Source organism: Manis pentadactyla, chromosome 5 (assembly GCF_030020395.1).
Source record: "Manis pentadactyla isolate mManPen7 chromosome 5, mManPen7.hap1, whole genome shotgun sequence".
Lineage (NCBI taxonomy): Eukaryota > Metazoa > Chordata > Mammalia > Pholidota > Manidae > Manis > Manis pentadactyla.
The window spans coordinates 62398399-62423869 of NC_080023.1; the positions used below are offsets into that span (position 1 = coordinate 62398399).

At 38.3% G+C, this 25471-nt stretch overlaps 1 protein-coding gene across 1 annotated transcript in view; it reads right to left on the reverse strand.

Annotated features, from left to right (window-relative positions):
• Nucleotides 1–25471, reverse strand: part of SCARB2 (scavenger receptor class B member 2) — a 71212-nt gene that overhangs the window by 10911 nt on the left and 34830 nt on the right. Inside the window, exons 5-7 of the mRNA XM_036927497.2 lie at nt 9195–9286; nt 5498–5617; nt 3683–3852 (exon numbers count right to left, since the gene is read on the reverse strand). Of these exons, the coding sequence (XP_036783392.2) occupies nt 3683–3852; nt 5498–5617; nt 9195–9286 (382 nt within the window). The remainder of the gene's footprint in view (nt 1–3682; nt 3853–5497; nt 5618–9194; nt 9287–25471) is intronic.

The following is a 25471-nucleotide window of genomic DNA, read 5'->3' on the forward strand; positions in this document are numbered from 1 at the left end:
TTACTTCAGACATAAAGACACAGACTGAAAGTGAAGGAATGGAAAAAGATGTTCCATGCAAGTGGAAACCAAAAGAAAGCTGGATAGCTATACTTATATCATAAAAAATAGACTTTAAAACAAAGACTAACAAGAGACAAAAAAGGGCATTATATATACGTACAGGGGTCAACCCAACAAGAGGATGTAACATTTGTAAGTATTTATGCACCCAACACAGGAGCATCTAAATATATACAGCAGATATTAACAGATCTAAAGGGAGAAATAGACAGCAAAACTATAGTAGTAGGGGACTTTTATATCCCACTTACATCAATAAAGATCATCCAGACAGAAAATCAATAAGGAAACACTGGCCTTAAATGACACATTAAATCATATGGACTTAACAAATATGTATGGAACATTCTGTCCAAAAGCAGTGGAACATACATTCTTCCAAGTGCACAAGGAATATTCTTTAGGATAGATCATATGTTAGGCCACAAAACAAGTCTTAATAAATCTAAAAAGATTGAAATCATAACAAGCATTTTTTTCCTGACTATAATGAAACTAGAAATTAATTAAAAGAAGGAAAAAATGAAGCCCAAAGTTAGTAGAAGAAAGGAAATAACAAAGATCAGAGTGGAAACAAATGAAATGGAGACTAAAAAGACAATAGAAAAGATCAATGAAACTACCAGCTGGTCCTTTGAAAGGATAAACAAAATGACAAACCTTTAGCTTGACTCACCAAGAAAAACAGAGGGCTCAAATAAATAAAATCAGAAATGAAAGAGAAGTTACAACCAACACCACAGATAAAGAAAGGATTATAAGAAACTACTATAAACAAACTGGACAACCTAGAAGAAATGTATTCCTAGAAACATGTAACCTTCCAAGACTGAATCATGAAGAAATAGAAAATCTGATTGGACCAATTACTAATAAGGAGATTGAGTCAGTAATCCAAAACCTCCTAACAAACACAATCCCAGAACTAGATGGCTTCACTGGTGAATTCCACCAGTCAAAGAAGAATTAATACCAATCCTCAAACTCTCCCAAAAAACTGAAAAGGAGGGAACACTTCCAAAGCATTCAAAAGTAAAGGATAAAAATCAAATGATCATTTCAATAGATGCAGAAATAGTATTTGACAAAATTCAACACCCATTCTGATAAAAACTCTCAACCAAGTGGGTAGAGAGGAACATACTCAACATAATAAAGGCCATATATGACAAGACCACAGCTAACATTATACTTGACAGTGAAAAGCTGAAGCTTCACCTCTAAAATGAGAAACAAGACAAGGAAGTCCATTCTCACTGCTTTTATTTGACAGAGTATTGAAGACCTAGATAGAGCAATTAGACAAGAAAAAGAAGCAAAAGGCATCCAAACTGGAAAAGAAGTAAAGCTGTCACTATCTGCAGGTGACACATTATATATACAGAAAACCCTAAAGATTCCATCAGAAAACTGTTAGAAATAATAAACTAATACAGTCGATTTGTAAGATACAAAAGCAATATACAAAAAAAATCAGTTGTTTCTATACACTAATAAACTATCAGAGAAATTAAGAAAATCCTATTTACAATAGTACCAAAAAGAATAAAATACCTGGGAATAAATTTAACCAAGGCAGTAAAAGACCTGTACGCTGAACACTATAAAACATTGATGAAAGAAATTGAAGACACAAATAAATGGAAATAGATTCCATGCTCATGGATTGGAAGAATTAATGTCATTAAAATATCTATACTATCAAAAATAATCTAAAGATTCAATGTAAGCCCTAAAAAGATTCCAGTGGCATTTTTCACAGAAACAGAACAAATAATCCTAAAATTTGTGTGGAACCACAAAAGACCCCAAATAGCCAAAGAATCTTGAGAAAGAAGAAGAAAGCTGGAAGCATCATGCAACCTGACTTCAAACTATATTACAAAGCTATAGGAATTAAAACAGTAAGGTATTGGCAGAAAACAGATTCACAGATCAATGGAGCAGAATAGAATGCCCAGAAATAAACTCATGTATATATGGCCAGTTAATTTACAACAAAAGAGCCAAGACTGTATAATGAGGAAAGGACAGTCTCTTCAATATATGGTACTGGGGAAAATTGGACAGCCACATGCAAAAGAATGAAACTACTTCTTATACCATACACAAAAATTAACTCAAAATGGATTAAAGACTTAAACACAAGACCTGAGACCATTAGCCTCCTAGTAGAAAACACAGTAAGATCCTTGACATCAGTCTTTACAAAGAGTGTTGGATCTGATTCCAAAAGCAAAGGCAACAAAAGCAAAAATAAGTGGGACTCCATCAGACTAAAAAGTTTCTGCACAGCAAATGACATCATCCACAAAATGAAAAGGCAACTTACTGAATGGGAGAAAATTATTTGCAAATCATATATCTGATAAAAAGCTAATATCAAAAATACGTAAAGAACTTACATAACTCAGTAGCAACTGCCCCAGCAAAAAAAAACCACTAAATACTCTGATTAAAAAATAGGCAGAAGGTCCAAAAGACATTTTTCCAAAGAGGTCATACAGATGGTGAACAGGTACATGAAAAAGATGTTCAACATCACTAATCATTAGGGAAATATAAATCAAAACCACAAGGAGGTATCACCTCACACCTCTTAGAATGGTTAATATCAAAAAGATAAGAAATAACAAATACTGGGAGGATATGGTTTAAAAAGGGGCCCCTTATGCACTGGTGAGAAGATAAATTGGTGCAGCCACTACGGAAAACAGTATGTGGAGTTTTTCCAAAAATTTAAAAATAGAATTACCATATGATTCAGCAATTCTTGGGTATTTATCCAAAGAAAACAAAAACACAAATTTGAAAAGATACATGCACCCCTATGTTCACTGCAGCATTATTTTCAACAGCTGAGATATGGAAACAACCTGTGTCCATTGATGGATGAATGGATAAATGGACATGGACACACACACACACACACACACACACACACACACACACACACACACACACACTGAAATGCTATTCAGCCATAAAAAGGCATGAAATCATGCTATTTGTGATGATATGGATGAACCTTGAGGGAGTTATGCTGAGTGAAATAAGTTAGACAAAATAAGATAAATGCCTATGATCTCAATTATATGAGGAATTAAAAATAACAAAACAATAAACCATGCAACAGCAAATCAATGGTTGCCAGAGGCAGGAAGGTTGAGTTAGGCAAAATGGGAGAAGGTGATCTTAAGACTGAAACCTCCAGTTATAAAATAAATAAGTCCTGGATATGTAATGTACAGTATGGTGACTGCAGTTAATAACACTGTATTGCATACTTGAAATCTGCCAAAAGAGTAGATCTCAAAAATCCTCATTATAAGAAAAAAATTTTTTTTAACTATGTATGGTGATGGGCAGTAATTAGTCTTACTGTGGTGATCATTTTGCAGTATATACCAATACTGAATCATTGTGTTGTACATTTGAAGCTAATATATGTCAATTATACCCCAATTTTTTAAAAAGCCAATGATTTTTCAGACATTCTATAGCCATATACAAAACATTCCTGAAAAGTCAGAACTGTTCTTTCACTTGGGCAGATAACATTCTTTGCTGAAGAGCAACCATTCTGCCTCTTATAATCATTTCCCCTCTGAGCTCTTACCATTCTTGCAGATGCTGATATTCAAAACTCCTGAGCCCAGACAGTTTCCTTTAGGTATACAAAAGCCAGCATTTTCTGAGGTATTGGCTAGTATTTCTTTAGGCACTCCATAGCGAAAGGCAGGCAGTCCCTCTACACTGTCAAAGTCACTGAAAGTTATATACACGGACCTGTTAGGAAGTAAGAATAAAAAGTCAGCGTGGGCTCTAGTCAGTGTAATCTGCCCCAAATCATAGTTAGCAACAGTTCTCAGGTACGACATGGCTAAAGCTTACTGGGTAAAGGGAAAATGAAGATGCCAAAAAAAGCTTGAAAGGTGCTCAACGTACTCAATGTGTAATACAGTAGAAGATGAATTGTAATGAAAGATGTTTAAGAGGCACCAACTGTGGTTATATTCAAACAAGGCAAAGAAAAAGAAAATATAATGTGTGTAGAAAATTAAGATGATGACACTGAGAATGAAGACTCACACTGGAAGAGAAAGAAGAGCCATCTAGGCTGGTGAGGGTGAAGAAGAAGCAAAGGAAGGGAAGTGGGGGTGAAGCACAGGCAAAGCAAAGCAGAAAAGGGGGCAAAGGGCTTGGCCTGGTAGATTCCTAAGGACCTGAAAGTGCCCCATTAGACAGATACTTGATGAGATACGTACTTTGATACCCATTTCCCCCAAACAAAGAAGTTACCATATATTGCCTTACTTGTTTATTTCAATGGAGTGTGACATAATTCTGCCTTTAGTCTTTACTGAGTTTCAGACAGTGGCCCACCCTGGCAGCCCTATACCAAGCACCCTTATTTCTGCCTAGCAGCTGAGTAACAGACACAGCACCTTCACATACATTGTCTTAGCTGATCCTTCAGCCCTTCATTTGAAAGTGGAGGGGAATTGCTTTCTGGGCCTCACTTTTCATCTTTGAACCAGAGGTGGGTTTTGTCTCTTGAAGGGCTGTGAATGACATGGAAGTTGCCTTCCTTCACATCCCACTGCTAGAGCATTTTTAAAATGAACTATTTAAGCCAAACAGAAAAATAGAGAAAACATTACAATAAATACCTTTTATAACAAATATCCCTCAGATAAATGAAAAAATATAGCCTGGATACCACTGAAGCTGTCTGTATTAGACTCCTGAATGCATCCTTCTCTGTGTTCCTAGAGGCATCCACTATCCCAGTTTGGGGTTTATTATTGCCATACAGGTCTTTATACGTTTCCGCATGTGTATATTCATAAGACTCATAAGAATGGGTGGCACTGTTCGCTATTTTTAAATGTTATGTAAAGAGTATATCATATCGTTTCTGTAATTTGCTTGTTCATTCAACTTTACATTATTGATTGATTACACTAATACACATAGCTCTGGTTCTTGTATTTTAAGTCCTATATGATACTCCATCATATGAATACACCACAATTTACTTAAACTGTCCTTTTAATAGGCACTTAGATTGCTTCTAATTTTTCACTACTACAAACAATGTCGCAATGAAATTTTCTGTATATACCACAAGACTTTTTCAGGCCAGGAATCTACACAGAACAAAAGTGCAGCATTACAGAGTTTGCATGTCTTTGGCTTTATGAAACACTGCCAAACGGCCCTTCAAAAGTGTCAGGGCCAGTATTCAAACCAAACTAAGGCAGCCAGGCTCCAGAGTGCATGCTGAAATGTAAAGACGTTACATTGTCTTGCAATATGCCTTCAGCATTCATCACTGATTAAGCATAAATATCCATGCCCAATGAGTGTAGCTACTTATATTCCTCACATTTCTGGTGGTATTGCAAATAATTTATTTTAAAGTTCTCACCTGCAAAAATCAGATGGGAAAATATAAAGGACTTCATCTTTGCTTATTAATGGGTGAAAAGAATCTCCATCTGTTCCATTAATCATATTGCAACTGTCTGTTGTCCACCAGTCAAGTGACCTGTAATTGATAAGTACAAGGAAAAGTCAAGACTACTGAATTTGATTTTAGATTTTTTTTAATAGTCAGGACTTTTAAAGATTTAACTGGGAGCTGGCTATACACAGAATCTTACTCATATGCAGACACAAGGCTGATACTGGTTAGGGGTTGGATTCAGAGCGGGGAAAGTGGGTACCTGATCCATGGATCAATTCTGATAGAGGCAATAGCCAAAAATCCCTCTTTCATTCCTGCAAAAAGAGTACCCTAGACAGAGGTTTAGAAATAACCTCTACTAAATAGTAATTTTCTTAAAGCAGAGATCAAATTTAGCATTAACAATAGCCTTGTTCAGAGCCAGTCTGCTGATCAACGAGCTCTGGATAGTTCTCTGTTCCAAAATTAACAGAGGACCTCTCTTGTATCACAAGAAAGCTTAATACCAAATCAACTTCATACTTAACTAAAAAAAGCAGTTGAGATAGTGGGTTTTTTTTTTAATCAATTAAAAAAATAATGGTACTCATGCAAAAAAAAAAAAAGAAAGAATGGGCAATGGATAGTAATCCTGCTGACTTCTGGTCATGATGGCACTCCAAGTTTATGAATTGAATCCTCTCCAAAGTAAAAATATGGAACATTCATTGATAGTAATACAAGAAGAGAACATTTAGAAGGTCTACACTATTCTCAAAATCAACATACATCTCCTTAGACAATGAAAAGATGATAAATGCAGTGATGAGCCAGGCTAAAGCTACTGGCCCACACAATTGCAGATCTGGAACAAGAAGAACTGAGCTCCTGAGGTTAATAAGCATTAAACATGGTCCACCAAGCACTTGAAGTCAGGTACTAGCAGGTAGAGGCCAAAGAAAGTAGCTTCCACCTGCTGTCTGGAGTAAGACATGTATGAGTTATGTGTCAGGGGAGGCAGGAAGCCCTGGACACGGCCTCACAAACAGATCCTGAGTCATGATGCCTGCTGACTCTTTGGCTGAGTCTGTGATGACCCCCAGGGATGTGGGGGAGGAGGCCCACCCATGTATACTCGTTTTCAACTGGAGGCTCCAGGTGGGCTACATGGAGGCAGCTGCAAAACTGCTACACAGGGAGAGCTAAGAGGACAGACACACACACACAGATATAATAGACTCACTTCCCAACTAAAATAATTCTGCAACTCTACATTTTTTTTAATGAAAGAAACTTAAGCTAAGAGACAGGCAACAAAATCAACAATAAGAAGATGAATTTACTTTCTTAGAAGAAGTGAAAATAATTGAACAATTTGGCAACATTTTATATAAAATATGTTTAGTATCTTCAAAGAGACAAATGAAAGAATAACATCCTTAGAAACTGATGGTATATTATTTTTAAAAATACAGGGGAAAGAATCAAACAAGAGTAGAGAGATCCAAAAAAGGAGTAACAGAAATCTTGGGAATTACAAGAGTTCTGAAAGAAAAAATATATATAAAACTCTAGACTACACATAATGGAGAGAGAATTGGTTAACTGGAAGATGGTCCTAAGGAATTTACACAAATGTAAGCTCAGAAAAATTAAAAATTAAAGGACTAAGATACAGAGAGTAGAGAAAGAGGCTTCAATAAATGTTGAACAGCTTTCTGCGGGGTGTGGGAGGAGTTGAGAATAGAGAAAATAATAGAGAAGCAGTAAATTAAAGGATAATGGCTAAAGTTTTCCAAAATTTAAGAAAAATATCAGGCCTTGCATTGAAAGTATACCCCAAAGGCCAAACAGGATAAGTCAAAATAAATTCAATTCTGGATATATTGTAGTAAAACCGCCAAAGGACAAGGAAAAAGACATTGAAAATCAGTGGAGTAATATATTCATAATTTTGAGCTGTCAACTCAGAATTCTATACCCAAATAAATAATTTTAAACTGAGTGAAATGTAGATATTTTGAAATGTGTGAAGCCTAGGAAAATTTGCCACCCACAGTCATTACTGAAAGAACTACTAAAGTGGGGTTTCTTGACCAATTAACATTTTGAGCCCAATGATTCTCTGTGGGGGTGTGTCGTGTACAGGCATCCCTGGTCTCTGCCCAGTAGGCTCCAGCATACACCCCGCCCCCACCCCTGCAGCCATGAAGAGCAGAGATGTGGCCAGACGAAGCCAATGTCTCCTGGGTGTGCAGCACTGCCTCTGGGTGAGAAGCCCTATACCAAGGGATTATCTTCAGCAAGAAGGAAACCACACCCTGGGGGAAGATGTAATAAGGGGGAAAATTAGTAGAATAAATTGGTACATTTAGGAAGTATCTAACGATAGAAACATTTTTTACTTGTATTTGGCTTCCTGAGAAGGTGACACAAGCTGTTGACAAGAATAGTACGGAAGATGTGTGTGTGTGTGTGTGTGTGTGTGTGTGTATGGTAAGAATGGCTAAAGTTATTGTCTTGTTTAGAAGGAGAAGAGACAGCTTTTCAATTTTGGTTAGGAAAATATTGTTGAACATAAATCATAAAAATCTAAGGATAGAATGGACACAAACCAAAAAAAAGTCCAAATACATTAAGCAATATATCATTATACCATAAAGACATCAGTATTATAATATGTACACGAGAGGATCAAAATCTCCTATTAAAAGACTGGAAAGAAAATACCAGATTGTATTTAAAACAAAATCCAGCTATATCCTGTTTACAAGCAAATTTCCCTTGTGCCCAGTGCCCCAATCATCCAATTCTCCCTCCAGAGGGTGTTAACAGTTTCTTATATATTCTTTCAGGCTCTTATATATTTTGGTGTGGAGGGTGGACATACGCACATGCATGCACCAGTATACGTTTATGTACATGGATACACAGGCTTTTTAAAATTTAAATCAATTTTTCATTTACAGTTTGAGATTTGCAGAGAAGTTGTGAAGACAGTATAGAGGGCTCCCCTCTCTTCTACATCAGTTTAAAATATGCAAAACCTAAGAAAGTTTACCAAGCTTAGAAGTAAATTTAATGCTCAAGAACAGAACTTCTCTTACGTCAGAGACTGAAGACTTTCTTTCCAAGGTTTCCAATTTCCCTGACTTAAAACAAAATTATCTTGTCTTAAATGTAGCTTTATTGCAAGCTGCCCCAGCTCCTTTAGTAGTTTAAGTTATATTGAAATAAAATTTTTTGAAATATTTTGAAATGCTGTAATACTGAACTCAAATGTACTTCATCTTTAAGGAAAAATACCCCCAAAATCCAGAGTCACTATACTATGTTAAAAAGAGAACCTCTTCCCTCCCCAGAAAACAAGTACTGGTTTGCAAAGTATTTGTCCTGCAGTTGCACAATTTTTCAATGACTAAGTGGAATTGTGACATTTTTTCTGGCTTGTAATTCATGCCTATCCATGATAAATCCACAAATCACTAGTACTTACTTTGTAAAGTGCACTGCCCCAATCTTGACTCGTTAAACAGTAATTATAAAAATAGTTACATATAAATAGATTTTTCATCCAAAAAATAAGGGTGCTAAAGTTTTTTTGAAATAATGCATAAGTGGACATTCAGTTTAGACAAAATTTTAAAAAATAATTACACTGATAAATCGTTAGACTTACGTTTTTCCATTCCATTCCACAATCTTTGAAAAGTTAAGGTAATTGTCTTTTCCAGTCAGAAAAACATAGTCTCCATCATCAGTCCCATTTCTCTGAAAATAAGTGAATACGGATCATTTAAATAACTGTGATGGTTAATTTTCGTGTCAGCTTGGCTAGGCGATGGTGCTCAGTTTGGTCCAACACTAGTCTAAATGTTGCTGTATTTTTCAGATGTGATTAACATTTGCAACCAGTTGACTTAAAGTAAAAGAGATTACCACTGATAATGTGGGTGGGCTCCTCCAATCAGTTGAAGGCTTTAAAAATAAAATCTGAGGTTTCCTGGAGAAAAAGGAATTCTCAAGGCTGCAACACAAAAATTCTGCCTGAGTTTCCAGCCTGCCAGTCTGTTCTACGGATTTCAGATTTGTCAGCTCCCACAACCGCATAAACCGATTCCTTAAAAGATAGATACAGATAGGTATCTCCCACTGATTCCGTTTCTCTGGAGAACCCTAACTGGTATGATGACAAATTTAATCTTCATGAAACTGACCTAGTTGGGCATAACTGCTACATGAAACTGCACCAGAGCTAGGAGATAGAGTGACCCTTTTGCTAAACACAGTATTAACCATATTATTACTTTATGGTTTTAAAAAGGATGAGGTTAATTAAATAACAGACAAAGGATCTGGAGAGACATTTCTCCAAAGAAAATATTCAAATGGCCAATAAGTATATGAAAAGATGCTTACCATCATTATCCATTAGGGAAATGCAAATCAAAAACCACAAACACACAATAGGATGGCAATTAAAAAAAGGAAGATTAACAAGCTTAGGTGAGGATGTGGAGAAACTGGGGCCTCCGTACATTGCTGGAGGGAATGTAAAATGGTGTTGCTGCTGTGGGAAACAGTTTGGCAGTTCCTCAAGAAGTTAAACACAGAATGACCATATCACTCAGAATTCCACTATTTACATACCCAAGAGAGTTCCACTCCAAGGCATATATTCAATGTTCATACAAAATCCTGTACATAAATGTTCACAGCAGCATTAATAGCCAAAAAGTACAAACGACCCAAATATCCATCAACTGATGAACGGACAAAGTGCAATATATCCACACTATGGAATATTACTCAGCCATAAAAAGGAATGAAGTGTGGATACATGCTACAACATGGATTAGTTTTTGGTTTCCTGAACAAAAGAAGCCTGACACAAATGCCATATATTGTATCATTCCATTTATATATGAATTATCCATATATATATCAATTATATATATATATGAATGTCCATAATATAAGAATTCCAATTTGCATATGAATGTCATCTGTCAGAGGTGGCTCCAAATCAGAGGTGGTACCTTGTGGCTCCCATCTGTATAGCAGGCATGTGTGCTGAGTTTATTTTATTTTTTGCATAACAAAGTCAAACTCCATTCCTGAGTGCCCTTCCTCTCTGGCTCTGAGGAAGCTCCGCACACAGAATGCCAGCTCCTGCCCTCCAGCACCCCCAAGGGCAGGAGAGAGGCTGGGCAGGGAGAGGCTTTACTTAGGTTTTGTTGCAAGCAAAAAGCACAACCTTTTCTCTTTACAAAAGCAAAAAGAGGAAACCAAAACACCTATCAACCTCTGAACAACAACAAAAAACATCCCATGGATTCACAGGCAGATGCAGAGAGACAGATAGTAGATTAGGAGTTGCCAGGGGCTGGTGGGAGTGGGGAATGGAAGTGATTGCTAGTATGTATGTGAGTGTTTGGGGGAGGATGGTGAAAATGTTCTAGAATTAGATCGTGGTGGTAGTTGCTCAGCCTTGCGAATATGCTAAAAACCACTAAATTGTACACTTAAAAATAGTGGGCATTATGGTAAGTGAATTGTATCTCAATAATAAAAAATAAGAAAGCATAAGTCCAGGGCCAAGACCCAACTACACAATAGCTGTACTAGAAGCAAGTGTTATTAATGGAGTCCCATTTTCAATTAAGTTTTCTTCAGTAGTATGTTCTAAGTTACACCTTTTAAGGGCACACACACTCTGGACATTCTTATAAATTCTTTATCTAGGAATGGTACTAGGAAATAGCACAGGTTCTAGCTCCTCTGTAATGATAAAATAGTAAGAGCTAATAATTATTGAGTGTTTATAATATTCTGGGCACTGGTCTAACATTTTTGTATGCATTATCTCATGAAAACCTCACAACTAACACCTAAGATAGTGTGGTAGACAGAATAACATCCCCCCGAAATATGTCCACATCCTGATCCCCAGAACCTGTGAATACCCTACGCTACACAGCAGAAGGGACTTTGCGGATGTGATTAAGTTAAGGATCTTGAGATGAGGAGATTCTCCTTGATTATCTGTGTAGGCCCAATGAAGTCTCCTAAAACGAATGTGTTGCATTCTATTTCCCCCTTTAATTCTGTTAGTATTTGTTTCACATACGTAGGTGCTCCTATGTTGGGTGCATAGATATTTATAATGATTATATCTTCTTGTTGGAGTGAACCCTTTATCATTATGTAATGTCCTTCTTTGTCTCTTATTAGTTTCTTTATTCTGAAATCTATTTTGTCTGATACAAGCACTACAACACCTGCTTTTCTCTCCCTATTGTTTGCATGAAATACCTGTTTTCATCCCTTCACTTTTAGTCTGTGTATGTCTTTGGATCTGAAATGAGTCTTTTGTAGGCAGCATATAGATGCATCTTGTTCCCTTATCCATTCTGCCACTCTATGTCTTTTGACTGGTGCACTCAGTCCATATACATTTAAGGTGATCATTGATAGATATGGACTTATTACCATTTTATTAATAGTTTTCTAGCTGTTTTTATAGTTCCTCTCTGTTCCTTTCTTCCTCTCTTTTTTTTTTTTTTATTGAAGGGTAGTTGACACACAGTATTACATTACATGAGTTTTAGGTGTACAATATAGTGATTCAACATTTATATACATGACAATTCTAGGTACCAGCTATCACCATACCAAGCTGTTACAATATCTTGACTATATTCATTACATCCCGGTTACTTATTATTTTACCATTGGAAGTGTGTACTTTCTTTTTTTTTTTTTTCTGAGGGCATCTCTCATATTTATTGATCAAATGGTTGTTAACAACAATAAAATTCTGTATACGGGAGTCAATGCTCAATGCACAATCATTAATCCACCCCAAGCCTAATTTTCGTCAGTCTCCAATCTTCTGAGGCATAACAACCAAGTTCTTACATGGAGAACAAATTCTTACATAGTGAATAAGTTCTTACATGGTGAACAGTACAAGGGCAGTCATCACAGAAACCTTCGGTTTTGCTCATGCATTATGAACTATAAACAGTCAGTTCAAATATGAATACTCATTTGATTTTTATACTTGATTTATATGTGGATAACACATTTCACTCTTTATTATTATTATTTTTAATAAAATGCTGAAGTGGTAGGTAGATACAAGATAAAGGTAGAAAACATAGTTTAGTGTTGTAAGAGAGCAAATGTAGATGATCAGGTGTGTGCCTGTAGACTATGGGTTAATCCAAGCTAGACAAGGGCAATAAAACATCCACGTATGCAGAGATTTCTCTCAGAACAGGGAGGGTGAGGTTCTAAGCCTCACCTCTGTTGATCCCCAATTTCTCACCTGATTACCCCCCTGCGACTGTGCCTGTCTTAGGTTGTTCCTCCCTTGAGGAATCTTACCCGTCTCTGGCAAACCAGTCATCTTCCGGGGCCATACAGGGAAATGTAAAGTTGGTAAATGAGAGAGAAGCCTTATTGTTTGAAATGGTTAGCTTTTTATTTCTTTGCATATTTATGCCCTGTGGCTTCTATGCCCAGCATTTGTCTTGAGGTATCTTTACCACTTGGAAGAATTATGATACTCGGTAAATTTGATATGAGGCACGAATTCTATTTAAGGGTTGTAATTAGGAAGGAAGAAAAGCTATAGAAGTAGCAGGCGGCAGAAAACCTGGGAAGATTGATTATTTCTTTGACATATCTTCTTGTAGAGTAACTTCAGCATGTATAGGTTTTCAGCTACTACTTAAATTGCGCACACACATTAACATAATAGGAGTATAGTTACATAACCAAAGCATACCTGTAATTACCAGCCATCTCCAGTGAAACCAAGAAAACCAGTTAGGCACCTTAGGCATTTGTGAAAACTTATCTATGATATGGTGGATATTGTCCAACTGAACTTGAACAGTCTGAGAGAAATCAGACAAATTAAAACAACCCATTCCTGGGGAATGTTCACATCCCTTATGTTCTTTTAACAGTAAATAGTCTGTAGGTGTAAGATTTTGGAGCGCTACAATTTGCACTTCTCCTAATTCTTGGTTGAGTTCCAACAGTATAGATCCAGTCAAATTTGTTGTTTTACTGTATGCACAGGCCAGCTTAGATATCTCCTTCCTCATTCCCATGGCAAGTCCAGGAGCTGGTGGGATGAGTGCATCTACAGCTGTAGCAGTGCGTGGATCTTTGTTGGGGTTTTTTGATGATCATCTTCTGGCATGAGTCTTCCAGAGAGTGCAGATGTTGGAAGTCCTTTTTCATATCGTATCTTAGTTCATTTTTGGGGTAGCCAAATTAGGATTAGGTCCTCTGTATAAACACAAACAGACCCTTTGCCTACACTTTTATATGCCCTTTATACTCTTGCGTAGAACTCATTGGAGGTTACCACACAGGAACTGCCCTTTTTTTTTTTTTTGGTATCACTAATCTACACTTACATGACGAATATTATGTTTACTAGGCTCTCCCCTATACCAGGTCCCCCCTATAAACCCCTTTACAGTCACTGTCCATCAGCATAGGAAATGTTGTAGAATCACTACTTGCCTTCTCTGTGTTGTACAGCCCTCCCTTTTCTCCTACCCCCCCATGCATGCTAATCTTAATACCCCGCTACTTCTCCCCCCCCTTATCCCTCCCTACCCACCCATCCTCCCCAGTCCCTTTCCCTTTGGTACCTGTTAGTCCATTCTTGAGTTCTGTGATTCTGCTGCTGTTTTGTTCCTTCAGTTTTTCCTTTGTTCTTATATTCCACAGATAAGTGAAATCATTTGGTATTTCTCTTTCTCCGCTTGGCTTGTTTCACTGAGCATAATACCCTCCAGCTCCATCCATGTTGCTGCAAATGGTTGGATTTGCCCTTTTCTTATGGCTGAGTAGTATTCCATTGTGTATATGTACCACATCTTCTTTATCCATTCATCTATCGATGGACATTTAGGTTGCTTCCAATTCTTGGCTATTGTAAATAGTGCTGCGATAAACATAGGGGTGCACTGATCTTTCTCATACTTCATTGCTGCATTCTTAGGGTAAATTCCTAGGAGTGCAATTCCTGGGTCAAATGGTAAGTCTGTTTTGAGCATTTTGATGTACCTCCATACTGCTTTCCACAATGGTTGAACTAACTTACATTCCCACCAGCAGTGTAGGAGGGTTCCCCTTTCTCCACAGCCTCGCCAACATTTGTTGTTGTTTGTCTTTTGGATGGCAGCCATCCTTACTGGTGTGAGGTGATACCTCATTGTAGTTTTAATTTGCATTTCTCTGATAAGTAGCGATGTGGAGCATCTTTTCATGTGTCTGTTGGCCATCTGTATTTCTTTTTTGGAGAACTGTCTGTTCAGCTCCTCTGCCCATTTTTTAATTGGGTTATTTGTTTTTTGTTTGTTGAGGCGTGTGAGCTCTTTATATATTCTGGAGGTCAAGCCTTTATCGGATGTGTCATTTTCAAATATATTCCCCATACTGTAGGGTTCCTTTTTGTTCTATTGATGGTGTCTTTTGCTGTACAGAAGCTTTTCAGCTTAATATAGTCCCACTTATTCATTTTTGCTGTTGTTTTCCTTGGCCGGGGAGATATGTTCAAGAAGAGGTCACTCATGTTTATGTCTAAGAGGTTTTTGCCTATGTTTTCTTCCAAGAGTTTAATGGTTTCATGACTTACATTCAGGTCTTTGATCCATTTTGAGTTTACTTTTGTATATGGGGTTAGACAATGGTCCAGTTTCATTCTCCTACATGTAGCTGTCCAGTTTTGCCAGCACCATCTGTTGAAGAGACTGTCATTTCGCCATTGTATGTCCATGGCTCCTTTATCAAATATTAATGACCATATATATCTGGGTTAATGTCTGGATTCTCTAGTCTGTTCCATTGGTCTGTGGCTCTGCTCTTGTGCCAGTACCAAATTGTCTTGATTACTATGGCTTTATAGTAGAGCTTGAAGTTGGGGAGTGAGATCCCCCCTACTTTATTCTTCTTTCTCAGGATTGCTTTGGCTATTCGGGGTCTTTGGTGTTTCCATATGAATTTTTGAATTATTTGTTCCAGTTCATTGAAGAATGTTGCTGGTAGTTTCATAGGGATTGCATCAACTCTGTATATTGCTTTGGGCAGGATGGCCTATTTGATGATATTAATTCTTCCTAGCCATGAGCATGGGATGCGTTTCCATCTGTTAGTGTCCCGTTTAATTTCTCTTAAGAGTGATTTGCAGTTTTCAGAGTATAAGTCTTTCACTTCCTTGGTTAGGTTTATTCCTAGGTATTTTATTTTTTTTGATGCAATTGTGAATGGAGTTGTTTTCCTGATTTCTCTTTCTGTTGGTTCATTGTTAGTGTATAGGAAAGGCACAGATTTCTGTGTGTTGATTTTGTATCCTGCAACTTTGCTGTATTCCGATATCAGTTCTAGTAGTTTGGGGGTGAAGTCTTTAGGGTTTTTTATGTACAGTATCATGTCATCTGCAAATAGTGACAGTTTGACTTCTTCTTTACCAATCTGGATTCCTTGTATTTCTTTGTTTTGTCTGATTGCCATGGCTAGGACCTCCAGTACTATGTTAAATAACAGTGGGGAGAGTGGGCATCCCTGTCTAGTTCCCGATCTCAGAGGAAATGCTTTCAGCTTCTCGCTGTTCAATATAATGTTGGCTGTGGGTTTATCATAGATGGCCTTTATTATGTTGAGGTACTTGCCCTCTATTCCCATTTTGCTGAGAGTTTTTATCATGAATGGATGTTGAACTTTGTCAAATGCTTTTTCAGCATATATGGAGATGATCATGTGGTTTTTGTCTTTCTTTTTGTTGATGTGGTGGATGATGTTGATGGACTTTCGAATGTTGTACCATCCTTGCATCCCTGGGATGAATCCCACTTGGTCATGGTGTATGATCCTTTTGATGTATTTTTGAATTCGGTTTGCTAATATTTTGTTGAATATTTTTGCGTCTACATTCATCAGGGATATTGGTCTGTAGTTTTCTTTTTTGGTGGGGTCTTTGCCTGGTTTTGGTATTAGGGTGATGTTAGCTTCATAGAATGAGTTTGGGAGTATCCCCTCCTCCTCTATTTTTTGGAAAACTCTAAGGAGAATGGGTATTATGTTTTCACTGTATGTCTGATAAAATTCTGAGGTAAATCCATCTGGTCCGGGGGTTTTGTTCTTTGGTAGTTTTTTGATTACTGCTTCAATTTCATTGCTGGTAATTGGTCTGTTTAGATTTTCTGTTTCTTTCTGGGTCAATCATGGAAGGTTGTATTTTTCTAGGAAGTTGTCCATTTCTGCTAGGTTTCCCAGCTTGTTAGCATACAGGTTTTCATAGTATTCTCTAATAATTCTTTGTATTTCTGTGGGGTCCGTCGTGATTTTTCCTTTCTCATTTCCGATACTGTTGATTTGTGTTGACTCTCTATTCTTCTTCATAAGTCTGGCTAGAGGCTTATCTATTTTGTTTATTTTCTCGAAGAACCAGCTCTTGGTTTCATTGATTTTTGCTATTGTTTTATTCTTCTCAATTTTATTTATTTCTTCTCTGATCTTTATTATGTCCCTCCTTCTGCTGACCTTAGGCCTCATTTGTTCTTCTTTTTCCAATTTCGATAATTGTGACATTAGACCATTCATTTGGGATTGTTCTTCCTTTTTTAAATATGCTTGGATTGCTATATACTTTCCTCTTAAGACTGCTTTTGCTGCGTCCCACAGGAGTTGGAGCTTAGTGTTGTTGTTGTCATTTGTTTCCATATATTGCTGGATCTCCATTTTGATTTGGTCATTGATCCATTGATTATTTAGGAGCGTGTTGTTAAGCCTCCATGTGTTTGTGAGCCTCTTTGCTTTCTTTGTACAGTTTATTTCTAGTTTTATGCCTTTGTGGTCTGAAAAGTTGGTTGGTAGAAGTTCAATCTTTTGGAATTTTCTGAGGCTCTTTTTGTGGCCTATTCTGGAGAATGTTCCATGTGCACTTGAGAAGAATGTATATCCTGTTGCTTTTGGATGTAGAGTTCTATAGATGTCTATTAGGTCCATCTGCTCTACTGTGTTGTTCAGTGCTTCCATGTCCTTAATTATTTTCTGCCCAGTGAATCTATCCTTTGCGGTGAGTGGTGTGTTGAAGTCTCCTAGAATGAATGCATTGCAATCTATTTCCCCCTTTAGTTCTGTTAGTATTTGTTTCACATATGCTGGTGCACCTGTGTTGGGTGCATATATATTTAGAATGGTTATATCCTCTTGTTGGACTGAGCCCTTTATCATTATGTAGTGTCCTTCTTTATCTCTTGTTACTTTCTTTGTTTTGAAGTCTATTTTGTCTGATATTAGTACTGCAACCCCTGCTTTCTTCTCGCTGTTGTTTGCTTGAAATATGTTTTTCCATCCCTTGACTTTTAGTCTGTAAATATCTTTGGGTTTGAGGTGAGTTTCTTGTAAGCAGCATATAGATGGGTCTTGCTTTTTTATCCATTCTATTACTCTATGTCTTTTGATTGGTGCATTCAGCCCATTAACATTTAGGGTGACTATTGAAAGATATGTACTTATTGCCATTGCAGGCTTTAAATTCATCGTTACCAACGGTTCAAGGTTAGCGTCTTTAGTATCTTACTGCCTAACTTAGCTCGCTTATTGAGCTGTTATATACACTGTCTGGAGATTCTTTTCTTCTCTCCCTTCTTATTCCTCCTCCTCCATTCTTCATATGTTGGGTGTTTTGTGCTGTGCTCTTTCTAGGAGTGCTCCCATCTAGAGCAGTCCCTGTAAGATGTCCTGTAGAGGTGGTTTGTGGGAAGCAAATTCCCTCAGCTTTTGTTTGTCTGGGAATTGTTTAATCCCACCGTCATATTTGAATGATAGTCGTGCTGGATACAGTATCCTTGGTTCAAGGCCCTTCTGTTTCATTGTATTAAATATATCATGCCATTCTCTTCTGGCCTGTAGGGTTTCTGTTGAGAAATCTGATGTTAGCCTGATGGGTTTTCCTTTATAGGTGACCTTTTTCTCTCTAGCTGCCTTTAATACTCTTTCCTTGTCCTTGATCTTTGCCATTTTAATTATTATGTGTCTTGGTGTTGTCCTCCTTGGATCCTTTCTGTTGGGGGTTCTGTGTATTTCCGTGGTCTGTTCAATTATTTCCTCCCCCAGTTTGGGGAAGTTTTCAGCAATTATTTCTTCTAAGATACTTTCCATCTCTTTTCCTCTCTCTTCTTCTTCTTGGACCCCTATAATACAGATATTGTTCCTTTTGGATTGGTCACACAGTCCTCTTAATATTGTTTCATTCCTGGAGATCCTTTTGTCTCTCTCTATGTCAGCTTCTATGCATTCCTGTTCTCTGGTTTCAATTCCATCAATGGCCTCTTGCATCCTATGCATTCTGCTTATAAACCCTTCCAGAGTTTGTTTCATTTCTGCAATCTCCTTTCTGGCATCTGTGATCTCCCTCCGGACTTCATCCCATTTCTCTTGCATATTTCTCTGCATCTCTGTCAGCATGTTTATGATTCTTATTTTGAATTCTTTTTCAGGAAGACTGGTTAGGTCTGTCTCCTTCTCTGGTGTTGTCTCTGTGATCTTTGTCTGCCTGTAGCTTTGCGTTTTCATGGTGATAGGAATAGTTTGCAGAGCTGGGATGAGTGAACAACACAGTAGAGCAGATGGACCTAATAGACATCTATAGAACTCTACATCCAAAAGAACTTCCCTTCTTGTTGGTTTGTGGCCCTCCTCTCCTGGGAGAACAGCGACCTCTAGTGGCTTGTGCTGCGCAGCTGCGCACAGACAGGGTTTCTGCTTCCTGCCTGGCTGCTATGGAGTTTATCTCCGCTGTTGCTGTGGGCGTGGCCTGGTTCAGGCCTCTGCTCCAAAGTGGTGGAGTCGCGTTGGAGCAGGAGCGGCCAGGAGGCTATTTATCTCCGTAAGGGGCCTCCCTGCTCCCTGCAGCCCAGGGGTTAGGGTGCCCAGAGATCCCCAGATTCCCTACCTCTGGATTAAGTGTCCCGCCCTGCCCCTTTAAGACTTCCAAAAAGCACCAGCCAAAACAAAACAAAACAAAACAAAAAATTTAAATTGAAAAAAAAATAATTTTTTTAATGAAAAAAAAAGAAAGGTGGCCGCTCGTGTTTCTTTATTCTCCGGCGCCAGCCTCAGGCCTCTGCTCACCAGTCTTGCTGCCCTGTTTCCCTAGTATTGGGGTCCCTATCCCTTTAAGACTTCCAAAAAGTGCTCGTCAAAACAAAACAGCAAAAAAATTGGTCGCTCACTTTTCTTATGTCCTCCGGCGCCCGGCCTCCAGTGCCCGCTCACTGTTCTTGCTGCCCTGTTTTCCTAGTATCGAGGGCCCTGCACTCTGGCCCGGATGACTGGGGCTGGGTGTTCGGCAGCCCTGGGCTCCGTCTCCCTCCCGCTCTGCCTGCTCTTCTCCCGCCGGGAGCTGGGGGGATGGGCGCTCGGCTCCCGTGGGGCCGGGGCTTGTATCTTACCCCCTTCGCGAGGCGCTGGGTTCTCTCAGGTGCCGATGTGGTCTGGATATTGTCCTGTGTCCTCTGGTCTTTATTCTAGGAAGGGTTGTCTTTGTTATATTTTCATAGATATATGTGGTTTTGGGAGGAGATTTCTGCTGCTCTACTCACGCCGCCATCTTCCGCCCCCTTCTCCTCTTCCTCTCTTATACTCTTCTCTTGTTATTGATGGTTTTCTTTAGTGTTGTGATTGGATTTCTCTTTAAAAAAATTTTTTTGTGTGTATCTATTGTAGGCATATGGGCCCAGTGAAATCACAAAGGCTCTTACAAAGAGGAAGGGAGGAGGGCCAGAGTCAGAATAGTACATGTGATGAAAGCACAGGTGATAGGGACAGACGGAGACTGAATATGTTCCACTGTTGGCTGTGAAGATGATGGAAGGGGCCACAAGTCAGAAAAACGAGGGTTACTTCTAGAAGCTACAAAAGTTAAGGAAATGGATTCTCTCCTTAAGTCTCCAGAAGGAGCCCAGCCCTGACAACAACTTGATTGTAGGACTTCTGACATCTAGAACTTTAAGATAATAAATCTGTGTTGTTTTTAAGTCACTAAGTTTTTGGTCATTTGTTACAGCAGCAATGGAAAACTAATACAGACATGGACTATTTTACCCTCCTGGTAGAGCTGAGAAATCTGAAGCAAAAAGAAGTTAAATAACTTGCTCAAATCACTCCAGTCAATGGTGGAGCTAGGACTGAAGCCCAGGCTACGTAATCCCACAGCTCACAGCTGGTCCCCTTAGACACTAGGCTACAGTAGTCATTCACGTATCAGCAAGTACTTCCTGAGTGCCTGCCATTATTCAGTGTCCAGCATTATTCCAGGTGCTAGAGATGTATCAGTGAAGAAGACAGACACAAACTGCTGCCCTCACGGTGCATACATTCTGATACTATTATTATAATTGTTCTCATTCTGTAAATGTTTATTATTAAATGCTTATTATGTGACAGGCACTTTATAGATATATGAAGAACAATGAAACAACCAGACTGTTCTCTTTCCATCGCTCTTAGCTGTCCTTGGAGCTTTGACCTATTTTTAGGTATTAACACAGATGCACCTTTGGGTAATAAGTTGATGCCTAGTACTTGTGCTCTGCTTTCTTTTTTTTCCTTTTAAAAATATTATTGAAGTATCATTGATAAACAATCTTGTATTGGCTTAAAATTTACAACACAGTGGTTCAACAGCCGCCTGAGTTATTAAGTCCTCATACCTTCTAGTGTGGTTATTGTCTGTCAACATTGAAAGATGTTACAAAATCACTGACTATATTCTCCATGCTGTACTAGTAGCCCCATGACCAACTTAGATTATGATTGTGCCCCTTTATCCCCCTCGATCTCCCCACTCACTCACCCCAACCCCTCCTCCATGGTTTCTTTTTAAAATGGGTTTTTCTTCTGATTATAAAAGTAATATTCTTCTGATTATAAAAGTAATAAATTCTCACTAGAAAACATAGAAGGACATAAAAAAATACCAAGTTGTTCACCATCCTCCCAATCAATGGGAACTACTATTAATATTTTGGTCTGTTTCTTTTCAGTTTTTTTTCTACACAAAATTTGCTTATAGAACTGATATATTATATATATATGTAATACATACATATGTAATATGTCCATACAATTTTATCCATATACACAACTTTTACTTATGTATTTCCCATGTTATCAAAAATTCTTTATAGATATAATTTAATGACTCATACCATTATGTGGTAATAACTTACTTAACCATTTTCTTATTATTGGATATTTAGTTTTGAATTGTTTTGCTACTATAAATAATGTTATATGAATATCTTTATGCCTAAGAACCTTTTAGGTAATTTTGCTTCCCACACAGACCACTACAAGTGAAATTACTAGATAAAAGAACATGAACATTTTTAAGCATTTTGCTACATATCAAATTGCTCAAGGTCATCTAGCCAGAACATGGTAGACACAGTAGGATACATCAGTTTGTATTTCCCAAATGACTTCTGCTAACATTTGCTAATTGGAGGAACAAAAAAATGGTTTCTGATCTCTTTTTGCATTTCTGTATTTGCTGACGTTGAACTCTTTTTCATATCATTCACTATGTGCCTAAAAAACACCCATGGCCCTCATGAATTCTCTTTTCATGTATTTTGCCTACCTGGGTTTCCTCTTTTTGTAACTTTACCAACTATGTCAATATATCCACATGTCCATATACATAACAGTCATGCCGTGTTCCACATACGAAATTTTACATTACTTTAAGATAGAAGAAAGGACTACCTTTAAGAGCAGAGATGTGAACATTAGAGAAAATTCAAATACCACATAAAAAAATGCTGAACCACCTTTAAAAATTCATGTGTGTTACTTTTTGAAGCCCTCCATTTAACTCATGTGTGGGCTATGCTAAGTGGTCCAGCATTTAAATGTTTCACAGTAACTCAAAAGGGTTCTCCCAGCTCCTATCTGCCCAAGAATCAGACACTGAACATGAGTGCTTCCCTGTCTCCTGCAAGAACTTTTGTTGTTTGAGAACAAGCAAGAATTAAGCAAGTTTTATGTTACTGGGGTAGGAATGTGGGCTGGATACAAGAACATATTACTGTAGGAGGTTGAGAAATGGTCTTAGAATAAGACAACCATATTCCTACATCTAGTATAATAAAATCAAAACCCAGCCTTCTGTTAGGATTGGATGGACTGGCTGACCACTCGAAGATGCTTTCCAGCAACTGTCATTTTATGCAGCCAAGAGCCCACACTCAGTGGGAGGCACTTGAACTCTCTTCTACCAAGGGGAACAGAGGGACCTAACATTAGCTGGTAGAGAGATACCGACTGACCTTGTATTATACAAATAAGAGCATCTGGTATTTAGCCGGGACCGTTTTTCCCAGAGGCTCTGTGCCAGTACTCTACATTCACCTCATCTTACCCATTCTCACACGTCATCCCTTCCCATTGACTGTTTGGTCGTTTCATCTGATAAGAAAAAATTTCTGAGTCATCTTAAAACTAAGTGACATAAGGACTGGAGGATGGGGAAGAGAAACATGGGAAGGTAACGAGCCAGCAGCCACAGGCCATAGCTAAGCAGAAACCCGATATTCCTGGATGAAGTCACTTCAGCAATTGTCTAGAAGGTCCCCAGAACCAGGGCACCCCTCCTGCTCTTCACCAGCACCTGACCATCAGCAACAACCAACCCACTAGCCTCTTCTATGGATGGACCACCTATTCCCAGACTTTCCCACTCTGTCTTACCCCACCTTCTTTATCTGTAGTCAATGTAAATTTAAAGAACTTTCCTTCCTAAGGCCCCTTATAAATGTCCCGTTTCCTGAGTCTGGGGGACAAGTTGTTTCTGGTGACTGGTCATGCTGCTGGTGAAGCAGAAGCAGCCTGTCCCAGGGCTCGGTGCTTTTTCTGGCTGCATCTGTAAAGGTTCAGAGATCTCTTGGTCTCACGTTTGGTCTCTGAAGGAAAATGACCAGGAGTACTGTTTTCCTTAGTCACAATGTGTAGTGGAGCAGGTGGGAAAGGCATCCAGGCCCGGTGTACCACAGGGGCCTGCTGGCAGATGCCAGGAGGATGAAGGAAGGGTGTGAGGCCAGGCCTGGGCGCAGGGGTTGGGGGTGGGCAGAAGGTGAGCACCCCCACAAACTATCCTGGTCTTTGAATGAATGACAGCTCAACTGTGAACTTTTGTGCGACTGGTTGAAGAGTTAGTGTGTGGCCAGAGCAGATGAAAAACTAGAAAATATTGCCCTTTTATTAACAACACTAGATAGAGTTTATTTGTCTCCCCAGATAGTAAGATATGCCAGTCATTCATATTAATTCAAGGCCATGTTTTGACCAGTCATGGACAGAGAAAAAATTAGGTTCCTAAAATGTGTTAACAATTCATAGCCTGCAAGGCACTTTTATGGACTTCTCATTCTCACTTAGCTTTTCAAAGCAACCTTTGAAGTGTGAACCTAGTTTCAAATTACAGATGATGGAACAGGTTCAGAAAAGTCCATAGTTATAAAAGGAACAAGTCAGAATGCAAACCCAGGCCCTCTGATCCTATGTTCTTTTTCTGGATGGGGGAATCCCCTCAAGATACTAATCTAACTGGGCAATGGTGCAGGGATTTCCATTAATGAAAACTTATGGAGATACAGTGGTGTTTGCAAGGAGAGGCAAAGGACAAAGGCAGAGAAAAGAAAAAATAAATAAAACAATGGATCTTTGAGAAAGCAAAAAATGCCAATTTCTTAATCAGTCTATAAATGAGAGTCACACTTTAAAAAGATAGAAAAGGATATTAGTTAAAAGTCTGATGAAGTCAATGATATAAATACAAAAAAAACAAGCTATACAATGAAAGTTATCTAAAAAATACCAAGGTATGAGGAACAGGATACACTTGGCAGAAGGATGGAAGCCACTGGAACCCAAAGGGCCTTAAGGAAACTTTTGTATCACTCTATTGGAAGTTCTCCTGAATAATTTCTAGAAGGGAGGTCTAGTCAACAGCTTAACAGATATTAGCACTTCCTCCAGCCCCGTGAAAGCTGAGATCCTATCACACAGCACCTCCTAGGGAACATCTACTGGGTCTGCTCCCCGACCGTGAAGGATTTAGGGTTGGTGAGATCTGACTTCTAGGACCCCCACCTCTTGCATAGATACTATTAAAACTTTGTTTATCACTTTATTTGAGCAGTTTTTAAGTTTTGTAACCCTCTGAAGGCACAGGGGCAGTATCATCACAATTTGCCATCAGAGAAATGAGATGCTAAGGGATTACCTGATGAGGGAGAGCTCCCGTAGTTAGAGCCAGAGAATAATTACAAATTAAAAGATGAGGAAATTCATCACAATCTCCCATCCTGCCCCTGATTTAACACCTTCTTCTTGAGTTTAAATTTGTCATTTACCAACCTTCCAGCTATCCATTTTACTTAAGGTTTTTGTATGGAAGTGGGATTGGGGGTGTGGGGAGTGGAGGTTATAGGTCTTCTTGTTGCTTTTGATTTTAATTCATTTGAAACTCAGGTAGCATAACATATACTTTGGATAATAATTACTTGAATGCTGATATTGTTGGTTTCAAACCAAAGTAAAAAAAAAAATCTGCAAGGAGCAACACAGAATTCCATTTATAAGCAAAATAAATCATAGATGGAGGACACAGAGTTTCAAATTATCCAGTGTCTTTCACAACTGACATGTCTGAGTATCTAAGTAGCTCCCATCCCTCGGGATTATTACATCCCTATTTAGTTTTCTATTTGTCTCTGTCAGGCTGATCCATGGGTTTAGTTCCCAAGTCATCAACAGAGTCTTGTCATAGATCACTTAAATTTATGTTACTTTGAAAGACTGCACCTAATTAATGGCATAGACACATACCATATACTTTTCATAGCTACGCTCATTCAA